The 22,408-nt window shown below is 40.7% G+C and overlaps 1 protein-coding gene and 1 long non-coding RNA gene across 2 annotated transcripts in view; one reads left to right on the top strand and one right to left on the bottom strand.

The window, feature by feature from the left end:
- suclg2 (succinate-CoA ligase GDP-forming subunit beta) overlaps positions 1-22,408 on the bottom strand; it is a 114,690-nt gene that overhangs the window by 6,218 nt on the left and 86,064 nt on the right. The window contains exon 10 of the mRNA XM_007573568.2: positions 4,157-4,277. Within this exon, the coding sequence (XP_007573630.1) occupies positions 4,157-4,277 (121 nt within the window). The remainder of the gene's footprint in view (positions 1-4,156; positions 4,278-22,408) is intronic.
- LOC107833131 (uncharacterized) lies at positions 1,778-5,233 on the top strand. Its single transcript, XR_001658843.1, has 2 exons — positions 1,778-3,060; positions 4,854-5,233. It is a non-coding gene; the product is annotated as an uncharacterized LOC107833131 (long non-coding RNA).

Here is a 22,408-nt window from a genome sequence, read left to right as displayed (position 1 = left end):
CTTTGAGATCATTGTGCTGCTTGAAGGTTAACTACCTGATCATTCCTTTCAGCAAGAAACACCATTTACATCTGACAAAAGGTCACAAGACGCTGGCTTATTACCAAGCGCGGCAGCTTTTTAACATCTTTTACCGTCTTTACAAAATAACGATTCAGATTTCATGATTTTGTTTTGGCATTGTAAAAGCCCTTGATATGACTCTCTGTGTTTGTGAACATGAGCCGCTCGCAGACAACAAAGCATCTTTATTAATACTATTTATAACCGAGCTACAGAGCTCTGCTCAGACACATACCGATTTCACTGGAACCTCTCAGGCAGAGGAGAAGAAGAAAAGTCACAAAAACCTGTTCTGCACAGGCGGTTGTCCACAGAGGTCACACAGGCTTTTGGGTCAACCAGACAGACAAAAAGCCTCCGAGCTGAGAATTAGGGCAAAGTTTTCAGTGAACGTTTACAGTTTAAGTCGTCGGTTCTTGACTTTCTCTTCTCCAGCTTAAAAGTTGTCCCTCCTCAGATTTGTATTTTATCTGATACATCAGCTTTTTATTTTTGTTTACGATTAAACTTTTTTTTTTAGAACATTTCTAGTAAAACTGCCTTAACATGTCTACTTATTTTAGCTTCAGCTTACAGAATGTCATTTACAGAGAAAATGCGATTCTTCCAGTGAATTTTCGCTAACTGCTAAACTAGCTTCTGGGAGCCACAGTGAAAGATTAGATGAGAAACATGACATTTCCAGTCCCTGAAAATCTTTTCCACAGTAGCTAGAACTGTCTACATGCAAGGCAGCCATATTGGATTTCAAGGTCAGGGCAGGTTAGGAAAATCCCAAATTTCTATTTTGGAATTTTAACTGTGTGAATTTTTTATTTATTTATTTTTCAATTTTGAACTCAAAAATCCCCACTTCCGAGAGACAAAACAAGTTAGCAGATAATAAAAAAAAAATATTTTAAAAGTTACGTCTTTTTTTTCCTGTTGTATGATGTAAAACAGCAAACCGAAAAAGTCCAAGTCGTACAAGTTTTAGAAAATGTCTGCAGTATTACTTGGAAAACCTTCGGTTGACTGAAGTGGCGCTTCAGACGAACATTTTACAACAACAACGGCTTGGTCAAGAAGCTCAACTTCATGAAACATGCCCATGACAAAAAAAAATAAATAAATAAAAAAAAATCTAAACTATTTTTAGAAAGAATAAATACTTAATTAAATAATAACCAACAGAGCCCCAGCAGTCTAACAGTGAGAGAGTAGCTGTTCCCATACTTGCTGACCTCTAATCTTTATGCAAAAAAAGAAAGTTCCTTCATATCAGAGTTACATTCTTCGACTCTGAATATGATTGCTGTATCTCACAGCAGTTGGAGTATTCCCTTTACGTTCCAGGATGAAGAACTGCCTCCGCCCTCATGTGTCCAACATCAAATGCCTCTCATTTGCAGGCAGAGCAGGGGGCTCCTTGATGCTGCAGCAGCTTCTTCCTTTGAAGTGCTAGCCAGCCATTAATTTAAGTTTTCATGTCTTTTAAACTGTCTAGACCGCTGTTTAAGAAAGAAGTCGCGCGGCTAAGTCGGCCGGATTTAAACCACATATTTGACACTGGCAGTTTAATCTCCGGGATCATGTTTTTGGTGAACTCTAAAAAGCCTAACGTGGCAGCCAGAAGCAGCAGCAGCAGAAAAAAACCCACAATTATTCTTCTCATAAATGTAGAATATTACAAAACGCCAATTAAAAAAGCCCCTTTGAAAAAAAAAAAAAAAAAAAAAGTATTTAAGATGCACAGGATTTATTCCGATAATCTAAATGCAGAAAGCTGCATTTCCAGAATCTGTTGGTACAATCTGTGCAGAACGGCCATTTAAAGAATAATGGCTCGGATTCTACCGAAGGTCCCGTTTTATCCTTATTAGGATCCAAAATCTCTTCTTAAATAAACAAGACGACACCTTTAAGCAAAAATCAAACCTCTTGTCTCCTAGAGAACGGCTCAGTGAGTCAATAGGTTGGAGAACGCAGTCACTCTTTCTCTCCCCTGGACCCTGAGGACTACTTAAAGGGAAAAAGTGTGCCTTCAAGTCGCAGCAGACAGCATACTCACAGTGCAACGAGTCCATTTTCCTGCTGTAGCCAAAGAGGGCAGTGCTGCACTTTCTCAAGGAGATCCCTCCTATTTATACCTTCAATATTTTTTTACCGCACATGCGTAAATATTTTCTGTTTTTTTTTTCTTCCCCCAGAGCTGAATCTGTTAGACAAATATAAAATGGCAAGATTACAGTCATCCCCCCCTCACAAACATTAATACATCCCTAATAGCACCCTGACCACATGGCACCTCTCCTCTACATCTGGGAATACATAACTCTCCGCCTGTGCAATCAAGTGCCGTCTTTTAAAAAGAGCCTTTCCAATTAAAAGTGCGCCCGTTAATCCATTCTGATCCCGTTGAAGAGCGCCAGGCCGTGCTCGCCGCCCGGCATCCGGCCGAGCGAGCTGAGCTGATTGATTCCGAACCAATCCTCTCTGCAACGCTGAAGCCCGCGATGTAATGACCCACGACTAAAGCCTGGATTAGGCCCAGGCCAGGAGAGCACTGGTCGGGAGCATCAGACGGAGGCTGACCTTCTGCCACGTTTGCAAGTCGGGCTGAGTTACGCAGCCCTAATGTGAGACATGCTTCAACTTACTGAGAGGCGGTTTTAATTGCTAATTTGGTTATTTCGAGTGCAGACAAACGTGGCGCTTGTGGGCCCTTCCTCTCCGGTAACAATTTAAATGAACTGGATGTTTCGACGGTGTGCTTAATCAGCCAGTTTGAAAATACACAGAGGGATGTTCCAGCAGAGCTTCTTTCCCCTCCGTTTGGCTTCAGAGTTAAAATGCACGTACAATTTTATTTCATTGTACTTCATCCAAGTCCCTTTACAGACAAACGTGACTGAAAGCAACGTTGACACTTTGTTTTCTTCTGAAAATGTGCCCGTTGACTGCCGCGCTACCGGCTAGCTGTCCATTACCGGCTACTGCGCCTCCGCACACAGCCAGGTCGTGGGAGCAGGTTAAAAGCCTCGAGCTCGAAACTGTATATTAGATGCTAATAAATACACACCCTTCACTTTGTGCTCTGGACACACAACTAAGCAGGCTCTTGACGATTAAGGTAAGCAGCAACTGTCCCCGTGTCGGTGAGAGCCACAGCTTCCCACACACAGTGGACTGAGTGGCATTAGCATATGCAGGTGAAAGGTGAGCCAATCAGTGCCGTGTCAACTGCTACTCTGACTGCCGCTAATGAAACGCGCAACAGAATGTGATGCGTGTGAAAAATGACTTGCTATTCTAACGGCGACGACGGGCTGCAATGGGGAAGGGGGGTCAAGCGCCATGTACACAACAGTGGCTCCAAAGTAGCAAACATGTGGAGCGAACATGTGGCTTACATGCAAAAGACTCTGTTTACTGCACAGCACTCTGAACGCACCATTCCAACAGCGAGACAATCATCAGAAAAGAAACAGAAAAGCTGGTTACAGAGTATATGAAGCTAGATACACGTACTAGAGTGGCCTAGTCAAAGTCCACACCAAAATTCAACTGCGAATCTGTGGCAAAACTTGAAAATTGCTGTTAGCAGATGTGCTGCGGCCAATCTGAGCTGGAGCCGTTTTGCGAACAAAGCGCATCAGTCTCCAGATGTGCAAAACCGACGAGGTTCAATAGGAGGCTGAGTAGAAATGAACACCAAACATTTCAGTTTGTAAGCAGTGTTTTATTTCCTGTCACTTCACAGTTATGCACTATTCTGAGTTGGTCTATCATAAAATCCCAGTTGTACTGGGACAAAATGGGAATATGTTCAATGGGCATCAATATGTTTTACTGTGAATCAGAACCTCCAGAACAATTCATCTGTTTGCATGGCAGATCTTAAAGACGGGTCAAAACCTGAGACACAGAGAACAGCAGGCTGTGGGATTCCTTTTTGTTTTCCAAGACGCCATCATTTCCTATTCATATAAAACTTATATTGCGGTGAAGTGCTTTTAATATCGGCTAGAGGAAAATCAATGCGGTGTAAACCGTGTTCTGTAGGAGGACGAGGAAAAACGCTGGCGTGTCAGCGCACAAGCTACTGTTTTACCTTCGAGCCTGACCACCAGCGGGACCTTGAGCTCCAGCTCTCGACAGGCTTTGGTGATGCCGTTGGCAATGATGGCACAGTTGACAATCCCTCCAAAGATGTTGACCAAGATGGCTTCGACCTGTGAAAAGACAAGATATTTTAGCGTGGAAGCCGGCGACGAAGGGTTTTTGCAAGTTAATGCACAACATGTGAACTAACAGAGGATGACAAGAACATCTGGATTTAATAAAACAGTTTTTAGCCAATGTACAGGAAAAAAAGGGACTGCTGAAGAAAAAAACAAGGGCTGCATGGATGGTGAAGCTGCCTGAAGAAAACCATTAAAATGCAGAAGAGCACAGAAGCAAGCTAAAAACAGAAGTAATTTGGGGATGAGATCAAAAGTTGTGTTTCTTAAAGGAGTCAACAAAGCTAATAATGGAAAGTATCTTCTTACTATGTAATGGCGGTGGATCGATGCTGATGCTGGCGTTTTGGAGATATGTAAACTCAGACATTTTGGTTGAAAATTTGCACTATTCTCATATAAAGCTGAGCAACATGATTGGATGTTCTAGCGTGAAAATGATCCAAAACAAAAACACAGGTTGCGCTGTCACTGGCTACAGCAGAAATGGCGAAGGTTCACCTCAGTCTCCTGACCTCAGTGTCACCGAGATCTCAAACATGCAACGGCGCCTCCGCACACAGCCAGGTCGTGGGAGCAGGTTAAAAGCCTCGAGCTAGAAACTGTATATTAAATGCTAATAAATACACACCCTTCACTTTGTGCTCTGGGCACACAACTAAGCAGGATCTTGACGATTAAGGTAAGCAGCAACTGTCCCCGTGTCGGTGAGAGCCACAGCTTCCCACACACAGTGGACTGAGTGGCATTAGCATACGCAGGTGAAAGGTGAGCCAATCAGTGCCGTGTCAACTGCTACTCTGACTGCCGCTAATGAAAACTGCAACACGATGCAGTGTGTTAAGCATCCACTGCTGCTCTCACAGCGATGATGGGTTGCCATGGGGAATGAAACAAGGGGATACACAACAATGGCTCCAAAGTTTTATACAAGTAAAAAAAAAAATCATACACACACATAGATAATAAAATAAAGTGCAACCAGTTGGATTCAGAAAGTCCCCTTGATAGCCAATAGTCCACCTGTGTGTACTTTAGTCTCAGCAGTTAGAGGTTTTTTAGGTGAACACTGGTGAGCAAACAGGATGATGAAGGTCAAGGAAGGCACCACAACGGCAAGGATACCTTGACGTTTAAACCAGGGATGGGTTAAAAAAATATAGAAAATTGTTTGACCAATCTTCTGAAAACGGAAAGAGTGCAGGACAATTTAAGAAAATGAAGAACCTCCTGAACAATGTCAGAGGAGGCTACACGTGGTACTGAGAACCCAGGGTAATTAATATTTTGATCACCACTGTGTGTCAAACTTTGTGTGGCCTACCACTGAAGGTGTTTAATTTAAGACTGGTCAAGATCCTGCCTCAAAATCAGAGAAAATATGGTAAGAATATGATGACGCAAAATATAGCTGTCAAAACCAAGTCACCACAAATGGAAGACAAACCCATAATTAGCAGGACTTATGGTCAGCAGATCTAGAAGTCGATTTCATTTTTGTTGCCAGCCATGTCTTCTACGACATGGTTATGGATATGGTCGGACAAACCTTCTGAATTTCAAATAGCAAGTTGTGCCAGACAATCTCGCCGTCTGCCGTGTGTTTACTTTCGCCGTCTCTGGTGTTCTTACGGTGAAGGGATCTTAAAGTTTCTCATGAAGTGAGCAGCTGAGACTGATATCAGGCGAGCAGAGAAACACAAGCAGCCGGAGTGTGCATGTGTGCGATTACACTAACAATCTAGCACTAGGTAATTACCCTGGCTAGCTCAGTGGAAAAGTAGACTTAGAGCACACAGGATTAATCCTCCGTGTTTGTTTATAATCACTGCTAATCTGTTAGCGCCGATTTGGCTGAGCAGCTTGTGGGGGTGTGCGCCCGTGTGCCTGCCTGTTGTGAATGTGTATGTTTCCAGCATGCAGTAATGATGTTTACGGGCGGGTGGGAAGAAAGATCAAGGACTTGGATTGCTATCAGAGCGACAGCCGTGGCATTGTCCTCGACATGCTATCCAAATGAGCATCTCCTTATGAGACGGCGGAGGATGACACGAGACCCAGAGAGCTCAGAAAGTAACTCTGAGGTGGGGAAGTACCAAAAAGACTCACACTACCATCTGAGGAAGCTGTTAGTGCTTCGTTTATTTTATTTTATTTTTTATGACTGAATTTCTAATGCGCGGATGCAACCAGAGATGGATAAAAACGGGTGAAAAGGCAGGCTAATGGCAGCCTTGAATCACAAACAAACATGACTCAGATGTTTCGATGCATGATGAAGAAATTCTGAGAAAATATGTTGAAATAATAGACTAAATAAAAGCAAAGAATTGCACATTTTTGCTAAATACTTTTGACATCATCGGAACCAAAAAAGCAAGGCGTATGAGTTTATGGAATATAATCTAATCACTCACCTTGTTTTTATTTTTTTATTTTACTGAAGCATCTAAGTCTCATATTTCCAGCGATTTGATTTCTTTGGAGTTCAAAATGCTAAAGATAAATCCACGAGTTAAAGATATCGGTCTTCTCTGACTTCAAAGCAAGTAATATTTTCAGAGTCCAAGTCAAATCCCTAAAGACTGAAATTAGCATTCTCCCCTTGGATGCTTATAATTTAGACTTCTCAAAACACAGAACTGCTTAAGGTTATGAATCGCCAAACAACTTTTGCAGTTTACCTACAAGTCACATAGGGCACACAGGAAGAAGGTGCTCTGCGTAAACGAGGTTATAAATGAATATCTAGATATTCATTCAAAAAGGGGTTTTGAACACCTTGAAACATGGTGGTGGCAGGATCATACTTTGGGGATGTTTGGTGAGAGTCAATGCTGGTAGAAACCTAAATCCTAAACTCATGCTTGGTACCATATTGGAGAGCACAGCATCTGCAATGGTCCAGTCAAAGTTCAGACCTACAAACACAATATTTGACACACTTTTTAGATTTCTCTTCATCAAAACATATAGAAACCTGATTATTTTCTCCCAATTTGCAACAGTGTTCGACTGTGTGTATGTTTATCACCTAAAATCATATTAAAATACATAAAATCTTGTGGTTACAACAAATAGTTGAGTGGCTATAATTGACTTCTAACTTAACCGCCTGAAGTAAGCATTTTCCCAAACTACATGTTCATCAAACTGTGATAATAAATGTTTAATGCACTGAATTAAACAATTTAACAAACCATCCAGTTTTCATGCTTTTTATGAATGAATCTTTGAAAAAAAACAATAAAAAAAAAAACACACACACACAAATGTTCATTTTATAGACATCACACAATGTGGGCTATAACTTAAAAAAAAAATACATAAAGCACACAATGTAACACAATGCAGCTTGTAGTGGGGTAGCCACTACAAGCTGCCCCACTAGGGGGCAGTAGAGATTTAGACACCATATGCAGCCAAATGAGCAGTAGTTCTATTCTCACCATATCTACAGCCCATTTTTCAACTCTGTCTCTATTGGGAAGCACCATATTTCTTCCATTCATGCGTCTCCCATTGACAACAATGTATATTAATGATACACAGGACATGATTTATGCTTCTTGGCACAAACGTGAATGCAGTCTATAGAAATATGGATGTAGGGAAGAGCAAGTTGTACTTTGCTGTAAGTTTGTTTTATTTTTCCACCCAGTCTTCGGTTTACAAGAAGGTACAAGCCAAGGAACATTATTCTCCCTGCGGAGGGAGAGAGATGTCGACAAAGAAGCGGATATTTGATTAGAAAAAACTGGTCTCCCACTTGTGCCTAGTCCAAGAAGAGACGCAACAAAACTCAAGCTTGCATTTATAATCTTCTGTGTATATCCATTTAGTCCCAGTAGTGTTACATGGGGGTTAAAACGATTCAATAATAAGATGGTCTAGGCAATAGGAGCCAAATTTAGAGCTGATTTCTCATCTCCTGCAATCAAAATCTCACATTTCTCTCTTCCATGTAGGTTCTCTATGCCTCTGAAATCCAGCTTCAAGCCATGAAACAGCCCTGCACACTTCAATCCGCCAGAAAAAACCTTCCAAATCCCACTCCAGCGCATTTTACCTCCCCGTTACAGAAGAACAGTCTTTTCCTTAAAGGCGTTCATTTAAGGTGAGCTAAGCTGGCAGCGGGGTAGGTTCCTTTCATCAGAGCTCGGCATAAAGGCATCAGGTACAGTATAATGTGCCAGCTCGCTCTTTTTCAGCAGATCTTTGTGCTTTCTTTCACTCGCAGAATGAGCTCCTACCTTTTTTTTTTTTTTACCTGGGTTCTGGTGAAATGATTCAAATTTTGCAGAATTAGGTTACTGCTGCTGGCGTTCCAATGCCATGCCAAGGTTTCTTTCGCATCGAGTAAGAAAAAAAAAGGGCCTTCACCAGAGAAACAAGCTTTTCTGCCTGCTTTTATACGCCCCACTAAGTGCATTTAGGCCAAGAAAGAAATGTAGCCCAAACAATTTGACATGCTCATGTGAATCTATCCTCCTGTCTGGGCGCTTTCGTGAGACGTGTGTCTGTGATGCATCTTGCGTTGGGCTCGTCTCATAACTGAGCGTCAGCTGCCGTCTGCGTCGTCTCAAATGTGCATTGGAAAGTAACGCCGCACGGCACAGAAAGTCTTTATAAAATTGATGCTTCGAGCAGCAAACAAACAGGTTTTTGCTTTTTCTCCTCCAGACTTTCACTCAGGGGACAATACACACATTGTCTCTTTCTACAAGGCTCCTTCACGAGTTCCTGTGTTCCTGAATTATCACGAAAATACACATTTTCATGCCCGTATTCCTGTTAAGTGTCGCTAATCTCTCTGCAGAAGAGACAAGGAAAAGCGCCCTGCTCTCTTCGTTAGCAGGAAGCTGATAGGAGGAGGAAAAGGCAGCACTGAAGATGGGTGCGTGTGTGTCTCTCTGTGGCCTATTAAGGGCTATTGTTCTGTCTTATCTGCTGGAGACAGCCTGTACAGTGGCCGCCTGCTTTGGCAGGCCTTGTTTATTCCTCTATGATCTGCCGCGGGTCCAATGCTCAGCCCAGAGGGCAGAGGTTAACGTGCAAGCTTTCCAATCTCATGGCGGCCGTTAATTACAGATTTTGGTTTGAAAAGACAGGAGTGGTTTCGTGAACAGGTTTAAAAGGGAACGTTTGCTAGAGGTATTAATATTTTTGAAACCTCTGAATCAGGACGTGAGTGATATGTTAGGCTGCAGAGGATTAGGATGTGTTGCCACTTGGTCAAAGAAGAGATATATCTCATCTGTGATCTGTCGTCTTTAGTTTTATTTTTCTCCTTCTTGTTTAGCTCCATAAACTAGTTTGTTGCAACAGTGTAAATGGCCTCCATGTAGTTATTTGGGTTATAATTAAAGTCACTGTGCTAAGTAACTTTCAATTTTACAAAACGTTACACTTTGCTAGCATTGCATTGGACACACTATTGCCTTCAGGCGAGCCTTCATTCTTGGAGGACAGGCTACGTTCACACAGCAGGTAAATGTAACTAAATCCCTATTTCTTCACGGCGGTCTGAATGGCCCAATTCCAATCTTTCGACTAAAAACCACCCGACTTGTGCCACTTCCATATGTGGTACTAAATTGGACATGTATCTGGTAGTTTTCAAAATGTCTGCAGCCCGATCCATCAAGTTGCATTTCTTTACATAATCAGAGGTGAATGTTCGGTCGAGACAGTTTTAAGGAGAGGCGCTGACAAGTTGAGTCAAAAGTGTTTCTTGGCATTCTGAACTTTTGAAATATGTCACTCCTGGTTCCGACGGCACATCCAGACTTCTCTACAGAAGTTGGAGTCAATGCTCCACAAAAGGCCATTGCTGTTAGTACTGCTTTCATTGTCTAAGCTTCCTTCATTGTATTATGATCTAAAGACAATAAAGCAGTTTAGAAAATACTTAGACAAGTGTCCGATGCTGGTGATTCCAACAACCATGCCAAGTTTAAGTCACTTAAATCTCCTTTTTTTTACCCATCCCACTGCTAGCTTTGACTTCTGCAGGTTGTCATGACAACATGTAGATGCCAACTGCACAAAGTCAATGAATTGATTGTTTAATTTGCTATTTGTTTTGACAACTTTAGAAGGCGTACCTGATAAAGAGGTTAGCAAGTGTATATGTAGATGAAAAAGACACCAAAACTTAAAAAAGTACCAAAAATAAAAAAACAACTATCTATTGTGATTGGAAACACAAAATACAGCTCAGCTACAACACAACACTCAATGGTAAACTTGTTTAATTCATTAAAACAATGCCCACTTTGAACTGGCTCTTCATTTTGGCAGTAGAGCAACCAATTTGTCTCTTGTGCAAGAGTGCCAATAAAGCCATGCTCTCAATGAAAGACAGATCTATAAATGGGAATCTAATTCGGTGAGGCTCGGTTCTGTCACAACAAGAACGTTTTTTGCCAGATCAAATCTATTCTTATTGAGGCTACAAATCAAGAAGAAGAGAGCGATGTAAAGACAAGACGAGGGAACAGAGGGTGACGAAGTCAAAGAGTGAGGTGAAGTGAAACAGATGGGAGAAGAGAGATGGCGAAGAAAAGGAACGGGGGAGAAGTGATGGGAAGTGGTGCAGCCATTGCCTTCCATTGAAGGCTAGGATTGGCCTGCCAAAGGAGGATAAGAGGGAAATAATTATCTGGCCTGTTGAAGCATGACAGTCTCTTCTTGGGACTGCAGAGAGACAGACTGTGCGTTGTGTCAAAGATTGGCCGTGTCACTGGCAGCGGACACTTCTGACAAACAGTCGTGTCTGAAGTTTCACTAAAAGATAAAAAAATATAAGAAATCCACAAACTGGTACCTGGATAGCCGTCTGACTGACACACAGGAATTACATGTTTATTATTTCACAATTTCATACTTGTCAAACTCAAATTTCTAATTTTTTTTTTGCAGTTTTGGGACATCTGAACTGCTTAAATACAAGAATTTCTTTTTTTGTTGCAGAGTTAAACAACTCAAAGCTGACTTTTGAGTTTCAGGGAATGATGCAGGGTGATTGTGCCGTTTTGTGCCATTTGCACTAAATTATGCCAGCTCTGTTTGATGTTCAGTAGGCCATGTCTTGGTACCCTAAACATGAATGGGAATGTGCTACAATAAATGGAAATTATGTAGTCATAGTAGTTAGGGATTTCACCAAGAACAAGAGGTCCGACTCAACCTGAAACAGAGGATAGGCAAGTGAGCCGCTGTGACAAGAACAAGAACAAGAAGATGACGATGACGAAGAAAGAAGAAGAAAAAGTAGTACAAGTGCCCATTTAATCAGTTTTTAGCTGATGCATTTATTGAAGAGGAAAAACACAATTTGCTTAGTGTTTGACTTGCCGATAACTGATTTTCACCTGCATAATCATATAGGAGCTATATTTTAATACCTAACCCTGTCTAGATAAACACTAAAGGCTTCAAAGCCTCATCACCAAAGATAAATCATTAGAATACCAGTAGAAACATGCAAAAGGCTTGTCAGCTGTTATCAGGAGGGTTTATGCCACTTTTCAAATAAAATGCAAACAAAAAGATTATTCCAAATCAGGTACTCCTTTGTTGTTTTATCTTTTGCGTATACCTTTTCTCATTCACTATCAGAAAAAAGAAACTTCTTTGTCGAATAAAAATGATTGTAATGCTCATCTAAAAGGAGTAGCAATAACCTTTTGCCTAACTGAGTCTTTGGCAAAAATCTTTATAAATCCATAACAATCAATGATCACGCTCACCTGCATCCAAATCTTTGAGTGCTCGCATGTTTCCCCGAGCTCTCACTCACATCTAAACCCATCAGCTCTTTGATTTCCATCGTTTTATCCCCAGTTAAGTCAATAGAAACCCAATCAGGTGCAACAACGGTTTTCTTATGGTACGGGGTGAAAAAAGGGGGGGATGGATTGAGAAAGGGTGACGTCTGGTAGATCAGGGAATAGATCCTGGAGATGGCCTTTACTTTAAAATGTGAGGGGAGAAAACTAGTGAGGTTAAAGGCTGTGACATTTTCATCATGGCTGTGTTTAACCAGCCATTCTAACCTTATCTGGAAAAAAAAGGAAGAAGAAAAGAATAAGGCAGCCTTTCTGAACTTCTATTGAGTCGGGTATTGCCCATCGGGGCTTAGCAGGAAGTCAAGCTAAGCCTTAGCATGCGGGACAAGTTGAGCACAACGTTTCACCTCGCGTAACAAGCCTTTAGAAAAAGAGATAATCAGGCTGCACAGGTGGGAGGGGCTAGGACCGACGCTCCAAAACAACAACAAAAATCAACTGCAAAATTAGCAGCAGGGTACACGTCGTAATTTCATAGCCACTAATAATTATGATTTGGGTTTTAATGGCAGGTTTGGACCAAATGGGATCAGATCTATTCCAGTCCCCGCCATTTGGTGTTGACAGTCGAGAGATAAAAAAAAAATCTCGCAGCATGTGGTGTTTAATGTTTGTAATCATTCGCCGTCTGATTCACTAACTGCCAGGCTTCCCTATTAAAATCATTCTAAACATGTTTGACAGGTGGGAGAGGCACAAATAATGCTAATTAGAGTAAATAAAAACTCTTATGTGGCAAGCAAACACAATAATAAAAAGCTCCAATGCGTCCTGACTGAAAGGATTTATTTACATCGTTTCTGTTTTCCCCTTTTTTCTCTCCAAAGGTAATTCTTCAATTTGTTTTCCGTTAAAAATGCAGGACAAACAAGCAAGAGCCTCTTGACTGATCTCGCTTTCTATTGCAACGGTGTGTAATCACTCGAGGATCGTCAGGTTGCTTCATGACCGCGTTCGTCACTGTATTCACTTTCAGTTTATATGCGACGCATTTGTCAAGACAAGAAACAGAAAATAGGTCGTTACTCTTTGTGTGAGGTGAATGGTGCAAGACGCGTTATAGTGGGAATAAAAAATACTTTTATTCTCATTTCTATCCAAATAAACCTAGTCCTTGTCAAGCTGCAAACTCCTGTAACTAACAAAGCCTGTGATAACTTGTTCCACATTTTCACTTCATGCATAATTTAATCAAACTCTTGAACCCTCTCCTTGTTGGGTAACAGAGAAAACGTGTAGTTTCATTCCATAAAAACAAAGCTGTCGCATGAAATGGTAACAGCACTCCTACGGAGAAACAAAACAAGTGAAAAGAAAAAAAAAACACAATGGAGTGTATAAAAAATTTATTTTAAAGAGACTAAAACAAAATCTTATGTTGTTCAACAAAACTCGTTTCGGTCTCAACCTCTCACTCTCCTCTGGTGCACAAGTAACTACATACTTAAGTTTATTAACAATAACCATTACGCTGTTAGAGATTTCCTTTTCGGAGATTAAATGTCTTTCTCACCAACCTTCAGACGTCTGATATGCAGGACAGCTGAAGGTCGGGTCAAACGCTACGTTACAGAAATGGTCACAGCACGTATCCTATTATACAACATAAAAATATTCATCCAAGGTGTAATAATGACTTCTTCATTTAAGAATTTAACACTTTTCTAACCTCAGATTTCTACAGTTCACAGTTCTTTGCAGACGTCTATTTAGTCGATCCATCAACCCATCCGTCGTCTTCCTCTAATCCAAATTCAACAGGTACTAGAAACCATTGTTTCTTTAAGCAGACTTGCAGAAATCCTGCTTGTCTGCAGGATCGCAATGGATGGAGAAGAAAATATGTGACAGGAAACCTCAGGGTCTCACTTTTGCTTTTCACAGACTATGTAGTTCTGTTGCCGTCCAATGGCCATGACCTCCATTATGCACTTGAGCGACTAGCAGCCAGGTGTGAGGCGGCCGGTACGAGAGTCAGTTCCTCAGACTCTGAGGGGAAAAGGTGGAGTGTTCCTTCCAGGTCAATGTTTGCTTCAAGCAGAGGCGTCCTGAAACATGTCGCAGTTAAAGACTTTCCTCATGTTGTGCAGCTCCAATCCAAACACATGCAATCTGTCCGTCTTTTTGTTTCAATGGACAAAACTGGGTATTTGTGAAAATAGGTTTAATGAAACCTTCTTTCTTCCAGCCATTTTGTTCAAAGCCTTCAAAGCTAGAGGACTATCCTCATCAAAATGTACAAGGCTAATGTTTCTACAGCTTCCGCATCGTTTTTGCACTCGAGTTGCTGTACGAATCTGAAGCCTCTGAAAGTCAGCTTTGCAAGACATGCTTTGCTACGCTGCACATCGTTTGTAATGGAGATACAAAACAGCTACGCATGTTGTTATTTTTGGAGGCACAGGATCAATTTGATGTTGAAAGGCTTCATGGAGTTAACATACCCCGACAGGCTCGGATAGTCACCGAAGCAGGTGCTGAGCGTACAACCGAGATGGTGAGAACGGCTACTGGAGAATTTCAAAACCCTCACATTGAGGAGGGGGTTTAATACCCAAAAACATCTGCAGTCCCGAGAAGAACTGTCTTTTAATCTAGAAACCAACTAAATCAAAAAACAAAACTGTGGCCCTCTGGATACGACTAAACACTAAGTGTGCTTAAATATCACGTTATAAATCAAATAAATGCAGTTTTTACCTGTTTGCTGCCGAATTATAGTTTCTTAAGACAAAATCAACAACTTTTTTTTGCACTAACAATTGGGAGTTTATTGCAGATTTTTTTCTCAAAAATTGTCAAAACTTTCTTACTTGTGCTAAGCAGCTTGCCTCAGTCTTAATTGATGTCAGATTATAGTCCATGATCTGTACAGCGAGTTATAAAAAGTCACATTTACATCATAAATAAGCGCAAATATTTCCAATTTAGTCTCCACAAACATAAAACCCTGGACTGACTGAGAAGATGTTCAGTAATATTATTTCATTTTAAGAATTCATTGATATTTTAACGGTTTGTGAACGGGTTTTATCAATGCATTCTGGCACAACCGGCCCTTTAAGAGCAGTCATGATCTTGATTTGGCCCAAAACAAAAATGAGTTTGACACCCCGGGTGTAGAACTTAATCAAATATATCCAGGCTTTCAGCGTTTCCTATTCAAATTTAATAAAACTTTTAGAGAAGCATGACACATCAAAGTCCACAGGAGAGAGACAGAGAGAGACGGAGAGAGAGAAAGAGAAAGAGAGACAGAGAGAGAGAGAAAGAGACGCCACACACGATGCAGAGGGAGGACGGCAGAGCTGCCTCGGTCGTGAACACGGGGTTCGTCAGATATCAGTGAGGGATGTACAACTCCCCTCCTGCTGCTCACCTCGAGGTATCACAATCTCCCTGAACCCCTTCTGTGTACTTACACTCACCAACACACGCACACAGACACACAAACTGACAGGCGCACACACACACACAAACCATTTTGTGCTGAATTGAACTCAACAATTGGAGCCAACGTAGGGCAAGCATATTATTCATTCCTGGAGGGAGTCGTGTCATTACTGACAGGCAGACATAAATATTCCTGAACCCCTTCACCAAGGGTTAATAGCTGTCCATCAGACAGCAGTGGCACACACAGGGCTGTGTGTGCCCAGTGTGGACACACACAGTATGGGTGCGTTCAATGGTATACCAAGGTTATTTGTGAAGATTGGGGGGCAAAAAAAATCTTGGAGAAATGAAAAAAGGGATAGAAGGCGATGGTTAATAAAGGTTTAGCATGTTTAAAAGGAAAAAGAAACATACCTAATAATACATATACTGGAAAGATTTTCTCGCCACTTCACAATGACGTCTGAGTTAAAAAGTTTCAACAATGTTCCTGTGTCGTCTCTTAGGCTGCTTCGCTCAGAGCAAGAATTATTTCATTAGACTGAAGGAATGCACGACAGTCGGGGAATAGCATACCTAATCACCTCAGAGACCCGGTACAACAAACCAGCAGCTGAATATGAAAGTGCCAACATTTCCCACTTTGTTCCTAATGCCGCACGGCCAATCAAAATTAATTTATTTTAATGTATGCACACAGAAGGTCAATTATCCAAATGATTCCAGTTCAGATTGCACCTGATCTTGAGAGCCAATGAGCCATGGAAAGGGCAGATGGGTGTTCTTTGCAAGGCAAATCATCACCCCAACTCTTTTTTTTTTTGTCACCTCCGTACCATTTACATGTCCAAAATGTGTGGACCGTTTGCTCACCTTTAGTGAAATGCATTCCAATAATAGATAAATAGCTTAACATTTAACTTGCACAGAAGGAGCGAGGGCAGAGAGTAGACCAAGACCAAAATTTCCATATAAGATATGAAGCTCAGCTGTTTATCTTAAAGTCTGAGAAGTAAAAGAAAGTCAGAATTTCACAAAGAAAGTGAGTATGGTAAATACAACTATACTCATACTTCACTATTGGTTTCAACATTATGTTTCATTGTGTGTTATCTTTACAGTCTGTTGAGGTTCATTCATAGATCCTCATCATTCTAACTTTAACCAGCCAATGTCTTTACATATTTGTTAAAACTATCACTATGTCCTGACAGTACAATATGTGACAGAAAACCTGTAAATGTTTTTATTCATCATAATCAACCCATTGCTTTACTAAAATGGTTGGAACTCACTGACTAGTGATAGATTTGTTAGCCACAGTTTGTCTTGGCGCTCCACAAGGTTCACTGCTTGAGACGATCGACTTTATGCTTTCATTTCCATGTGATGAACCCATTATATAGCACAGGATGAGCTTTCACTGTCATGCTAATGACACTTAGCTATTTTCAGCAACAAAGGGTGAAGGTTTGGCTCTATTAAATAGATTAAAAGCATATCTTTAGCACATAAGGTTCCATATGTTTTAATTTGCAGCAGCTAAATTCAATTTAGCCACTGAATGCCTTAAACCATACCATATAATTAATTGGTTTCACTGGATGGCAGCACTCTAGCTCCAAGTAGAAGTGTTTTATTTTTGACAGTGTAAAAACAAGTTTCTAAAACTGTTTCCATAGTGGGTATGCTATAGTGGGATAGCATACAATTACAAGATCAATGTTGAACCATCAAAGTATTGATAAAAAGCAATTAATCCACATTTTCCATATCGTTTTAAAATGTATCTCTGTACTCTTAAGAAGGCTTTAGGATCCATGCTACAGTCATTCAAAGTCATATTCCAAAAATTTTAATATTATTGAAAAGTGTACATATTTTAGCAACTCAATTCACCAAGTGAAACACTTTACAGGGTTTCCTCCAGTGTATTATAAGCCTGGCGGGCCGCCAGGCTTTACTTGTGCCCCCACCAGGCTTAGCATTGCTTATTTGCTTTTTTTTAATGTTTGCATTTTTTTTAAGACTTCATAGTTGGCGTTCAGATATTAATCTTCAAATCACACATAATTATCAAGTGATATTTTCAAATTTTGTGTCAACTTTAAACATTTTTAACTCAAAAACACAGCAGACTGCTGGATGTACAACTGTCGACCGCTCAACCACCAGGCTTAGCAAGTTTTCTGGGGGAAACCTCACTTTATATAGATTAATTACAAAAAACTGATGTTGTCCAACATTTTATTAGCTGCCTATAGCTAAAGAAAGCACAATTAAGATTGGAATATTACATCAGATCAAGAAAAAAGAAATTGTACAGAAATGTTAACATATCTTTAATACCGGCTCGAAGGCTGTAATTTTCAAAAGGTGCTTTTAATCTGAACAGCGAGTCCATCAGAACGCTCATACTCTAATGTAAGGTTATTGACTGCATTTCAGATAAAGCGTCTCGGGCGGTGAGAGTTCATCAACCTGGCTAATTATATTCCCGTGAGACCAAAGAGCATCATTTCAGGCGCCGAATAATAATCTACCTGCCAAATGTTGCATCAGCACAAGTTGATCTAGTAACAAATAACCGTTGTTTTTTTAAAAAACAACTTGTCTGACAGTGATAAAGACTTATAATATTTTGTTATTCAAATGGAATGGCATTACGTTTAGTCTAAATGCTCATTCTTTTTAAAAGCACGAGTTGAGAAGGATTGACGAAAAAAACGTCTCTGCAAAAATGTGTCAATTTTAAAGTGCAGTTTGGACCTCACTCTCTTCACAATACAGTAAGTGGCACTGTTACAGCAATTCTCATCTGAATACGCTTCATTCAGGCTTGCAGCAACATAGTGCAACAGTTTCCTCAGAAAACATGAAAAGCTGAAGTTACTGAGTGACTCCTTTAAATTGTGAGGCAAGGCGATGGTAGCCAACATGGAACGACCAGGTAGGTAAAAAACCCCGACTCAATAAACATCTCATACAGAGCAGCACAGAACATAAAAATGTTTGGACTGCTAATAGCAGATGAAAAGAGTGGACAGCTGTTGTTAGTAATACAAGTGAAGAGAGAGAGGCCAAGGAAAGATCCCACAAGATCGATGGTTTGTTTCAGAGATCAATTTATTGTCTTTATGTGTAATTCAGAGCTCAACCAAACAAAGTATTCTCTCTCCACTTTGGTTGGTCAGTCTTCAACCACTCCCCATGTGGTTCCTACCGGAGTCTGGAGAACCGAGCTTTAAATTTATACAAACTGACAAACCTGTTTGCAACAGATGGGAGCAATTAGAGTTTGATTTTCAAAGACCTACATATGCATCCGAAAACTGGTGAGACTTCTTATTGACTCCCACTGTTCCTGCTGGTTTCTTTCTGAACTAAGAGAAAAAAAATCCGCCATTAAAAAAAAAAAAACAAATTCATTAATCTCAAGTTTTTTTAAGCTGAAAAGAAGAATTTATTTCATAGAGGATCTCTCAGACGTCTTACAGGGAAAGGGAATCAACCAGTGACTCCCTGCTGACTTTCGATGGAGCTGAAGAGCAGAGAACAGCATATTAATTAGCCGTTACGGGTTTCCGCAGGTATTAGAGGGATCAAAGAAAGCAATAAAAGTCTCAGGAGAAACTGAAGAGGCCGACCGGCTCTCGGATCGATAGAGGTCACAACTGCAGGCTTTCTCTGCATCACGTCGGCCAAATAAGCTCAACAAATAATGTGACCTTTGAACTCCAACAGAAGATGATTCAATTGACTTAAGGTGTCGGAGCAACAAACGGGTTGCTTTACTTAGAAAAACAAGCAAATCCTTCAAGTGGGCTGCAAGTAGTGGATCCACACAACCTGGTGCACATCTCCTAATGTCTCCCTGTAAGACTCAGAAACTAGAACCTGTTGTTCCAAAGTGCTTACACCGCGCTCTTACAAAGTGATGCAACATAGTGGCAAAACTTGCTGTAAACAAATCAGTTTGTATTCCCACAAAAAAGAAATCTAAACTTTTTTTTTCGCCAACATTTTAACAGTATTTTTCAGTCAAGTGAAAATGTAATAATATATCAGCTATTTTTTGCTCTATTTTTAGCAATGTAAATGAGGCAATATGTTTACAAATGCAAAAGTATCCACCTTTCTGTGACTAATTCAGCAAACACTGAATTTGTCATAGAAACTTTATTAAAGTGGATTTGGTTTAGATACTTGGTTAACAAAACAAAGTTCGACATTCGTGTTGAAGTCTCGGTTATTGGCTGTTAAAAATCCTTCAGGCAGTTGGACGTTTTTGTTCGCGCCATCATTTCAAAGTGGGCGAAGACCGTTTTCGCTCGATTCTTCACTCTTGTTCATAGCCATCTCTCCACAAGATAAAATTAGCCATGATCGTTTTTGTTTTTTCTTACCAACCACTGAAACAACCATTCAAGTGTCTGAATGATACTAGAGCCTCTATGCTTTATAGAGGCTCCAAAGACAACATGGTTTGTCTTTCTGTTTGAGCCTCAGGACTAATCTTACATAACTAATATAGTTTCCTTTATTCTTTTGTTTCCACCTCCCCACATGTATGCACTTGCACTTCTCTTAAGCATTTTCCCGGTGGCAGGTGCTCAAAGGTAGGACAAGAATCTGGATAAAATACAGTTTGCGGGGATGAAAAATGAACTGCAGAGAAGCTTTGAGTGAAGGTTGTGTTGAGGCACTGTACAGACAGCAAAATGAGAAACTGCAGAAGATGAGTGGAGAGGGAGGGAAGTTCTGGATGGATGTGTAAAATGGGTGGAAGAGTGTAGTGGGGGGTTGTCCTAGCAGTGATTACATTGTCCATCAGGCCGCAGGACGGCCTGCATCAGCCCACAGGATTGATGTTTGACAGAATAATTAGAAAACTGTCTCAGGCTGTAATCACTGGAGCTCATCTTGCAGAAGACGACTTCCATTCCCTCGCCGCCACACACGCACACACACACACACGTACACGCACACACACGTACACGCACACACACACACACGTACGTACACACGGACACGCAAGTGGGAGCCATTTGTGGTTGACTGGGTGTACGGGACGGCGGCCTGATAGAGTGGTAAGATGGGAGTGTTCCAGTTTATTCTTAACCAGCTGAAAGACTTTATCTGCAGAGGTGGGGTCGGCAGAGGAGCGCGGCACCTCACACGCTGGCTCACCGAGGGCGGGAGACGGGGACGCGCTGGTGATTTTTAAAGGTGTGCGGTGACTATTTATGGAGCGAGGGTAGAAAAATGAATTGAGTGGAGTTTTATCGCCGTGGCTGGCAGAGCCCACACATGCGCTAACCCTGCCCTCTTTTGACTCGATTAGTTCAGAGCTACCGTTTCAGTGCTGCGTCCATCAGTGCAGACACTTGACACAGTCCAGGCCAGCAGCTCCTGTGGCAGGACATGTCTCTGCAGGATTTTATTTATTGCTGCCAACCAATGAGCTTCACATTTTGGAGACGCGGCACACCACGGAAATGTAAAGTATTTATTCTAAAACTTTTAAGCATTTATGCATAAATCGACTTTTGTCAGAAAAAAAAAAATTGGTGGTGATTCTTCATTTTATTTTATTTTTTTGCAAAAATCACTTTTGACAGGAGTAGCCCAATCTGAAGTGATTTGAGCTATTTTGCTCAAATAGCTTTGTAAATTACTAAATTAATGTAAACCTTGGATATTTACTCACTTTCAGACCTTTGATTCACTTTGGGTTGTTTTGTAATGAAGAGAAAAACAGATGGCGCATCACCTAAAAGCTTTTTACAAGCACCACAAAAGATCAGCGTAAAACAAAACGTAATTTATTCGTCTTCAGCCAATGTTGTTTAGAAAACGAAGCTTTTGAACGCTGACCAAATAGGTAACACTTTATTTGAAGGGGTGTGCACAGGACTGACATAAGACTGTCATGAACATAAAGAAGTCTTTATTAATGTTTATGACTGTTGTCATGAAGTGTCTTTCTGTGAATAATGACCCTTTAATGCAAAGTTGCTCTAAAAGTCAATTAAAAGTGTCAACTTTGCATTAAAGTGTCATTACTTGCCAAATGATGCAAATTTGCACTTTTGATTGACTTTTAATGCAACTTTTAAAGCGACTTTGCATTAAAAGTGTCATTATTTACTGAAAAACACTTCATGACAACAGCCAAACATTCACAAAGACTCGTTCATGTTCGTGACAGGTGTTATGTCCGTCTTATGCATGCCTCTTCAAATAAAGTGTTACCGAAGCACAAGCATACATGAAAATCAGATTAAAAAATTCAGATGTTACCAAAAATTAGCAGGTCAGCAATTTCTTAATGCCATGTCAAAAATACCAACAATCTGTTGAGATTGGGAGGTCTTGGAAAAGTTATAATTTGTCGTCAGACTAAGTTACGGCAAAGCAAACACTCAACAGACTTTCATTAGATACACTGATTCAATTGTTTATTACAGAAAGAAAAAACTGCAGAGCTAAGCACATGGCAGCTGCCTAATATATTCAGACATCTAGATGTTTTAAAGATGACTTGCTGAAAATTAAGCCAAACGTCAGAATAGTTAATAAATGGACTCTGAGCGACTTTGAACAAGGTTCGGTTGTTGATCCCAGGCAGGACGGTCTGACTATTTCAGAAAGTGCTGATATAATGGGATTTTCAAGCACAATTACTTATCAGGCTTACAGTGAACGGCCTGACACAGAGAAAAATAATCAGAACTTGCAACTGGAAACACCTTGTTTATGTCGGAGGAAGACAGGCAGACCGGTTCAAGATGATGAAAAGGCAACCGTAGCTCAAACGAGCAGATTTTACAATAAAGGTGCACAGAATACAATCTTTGAACACGCAACGCG

The sequence above is a fragment of the Poecilia formosa genome, unplaced genomic scaffold (genome assembly GCF_000485575.1).
Source record: "Poecilia formosa unplaced genomic scaffold, Poecilia_formosa-5.1.2 Scaffold334, whole genome shotgun sequence".
In the NCBI taxonomy this organism is placed as follows: domain Eukaryota; kingdom Metazoa; phylum Chordata; class Actinopteri; order Cyprinodontiformes; family Poeciliidae; genus Poecilia; species Poecilia formosa.
Note: the sequence above shows the minus strand (reverse complement) of the source record. Positions and strands in the feature narration are given on the sequence as shown.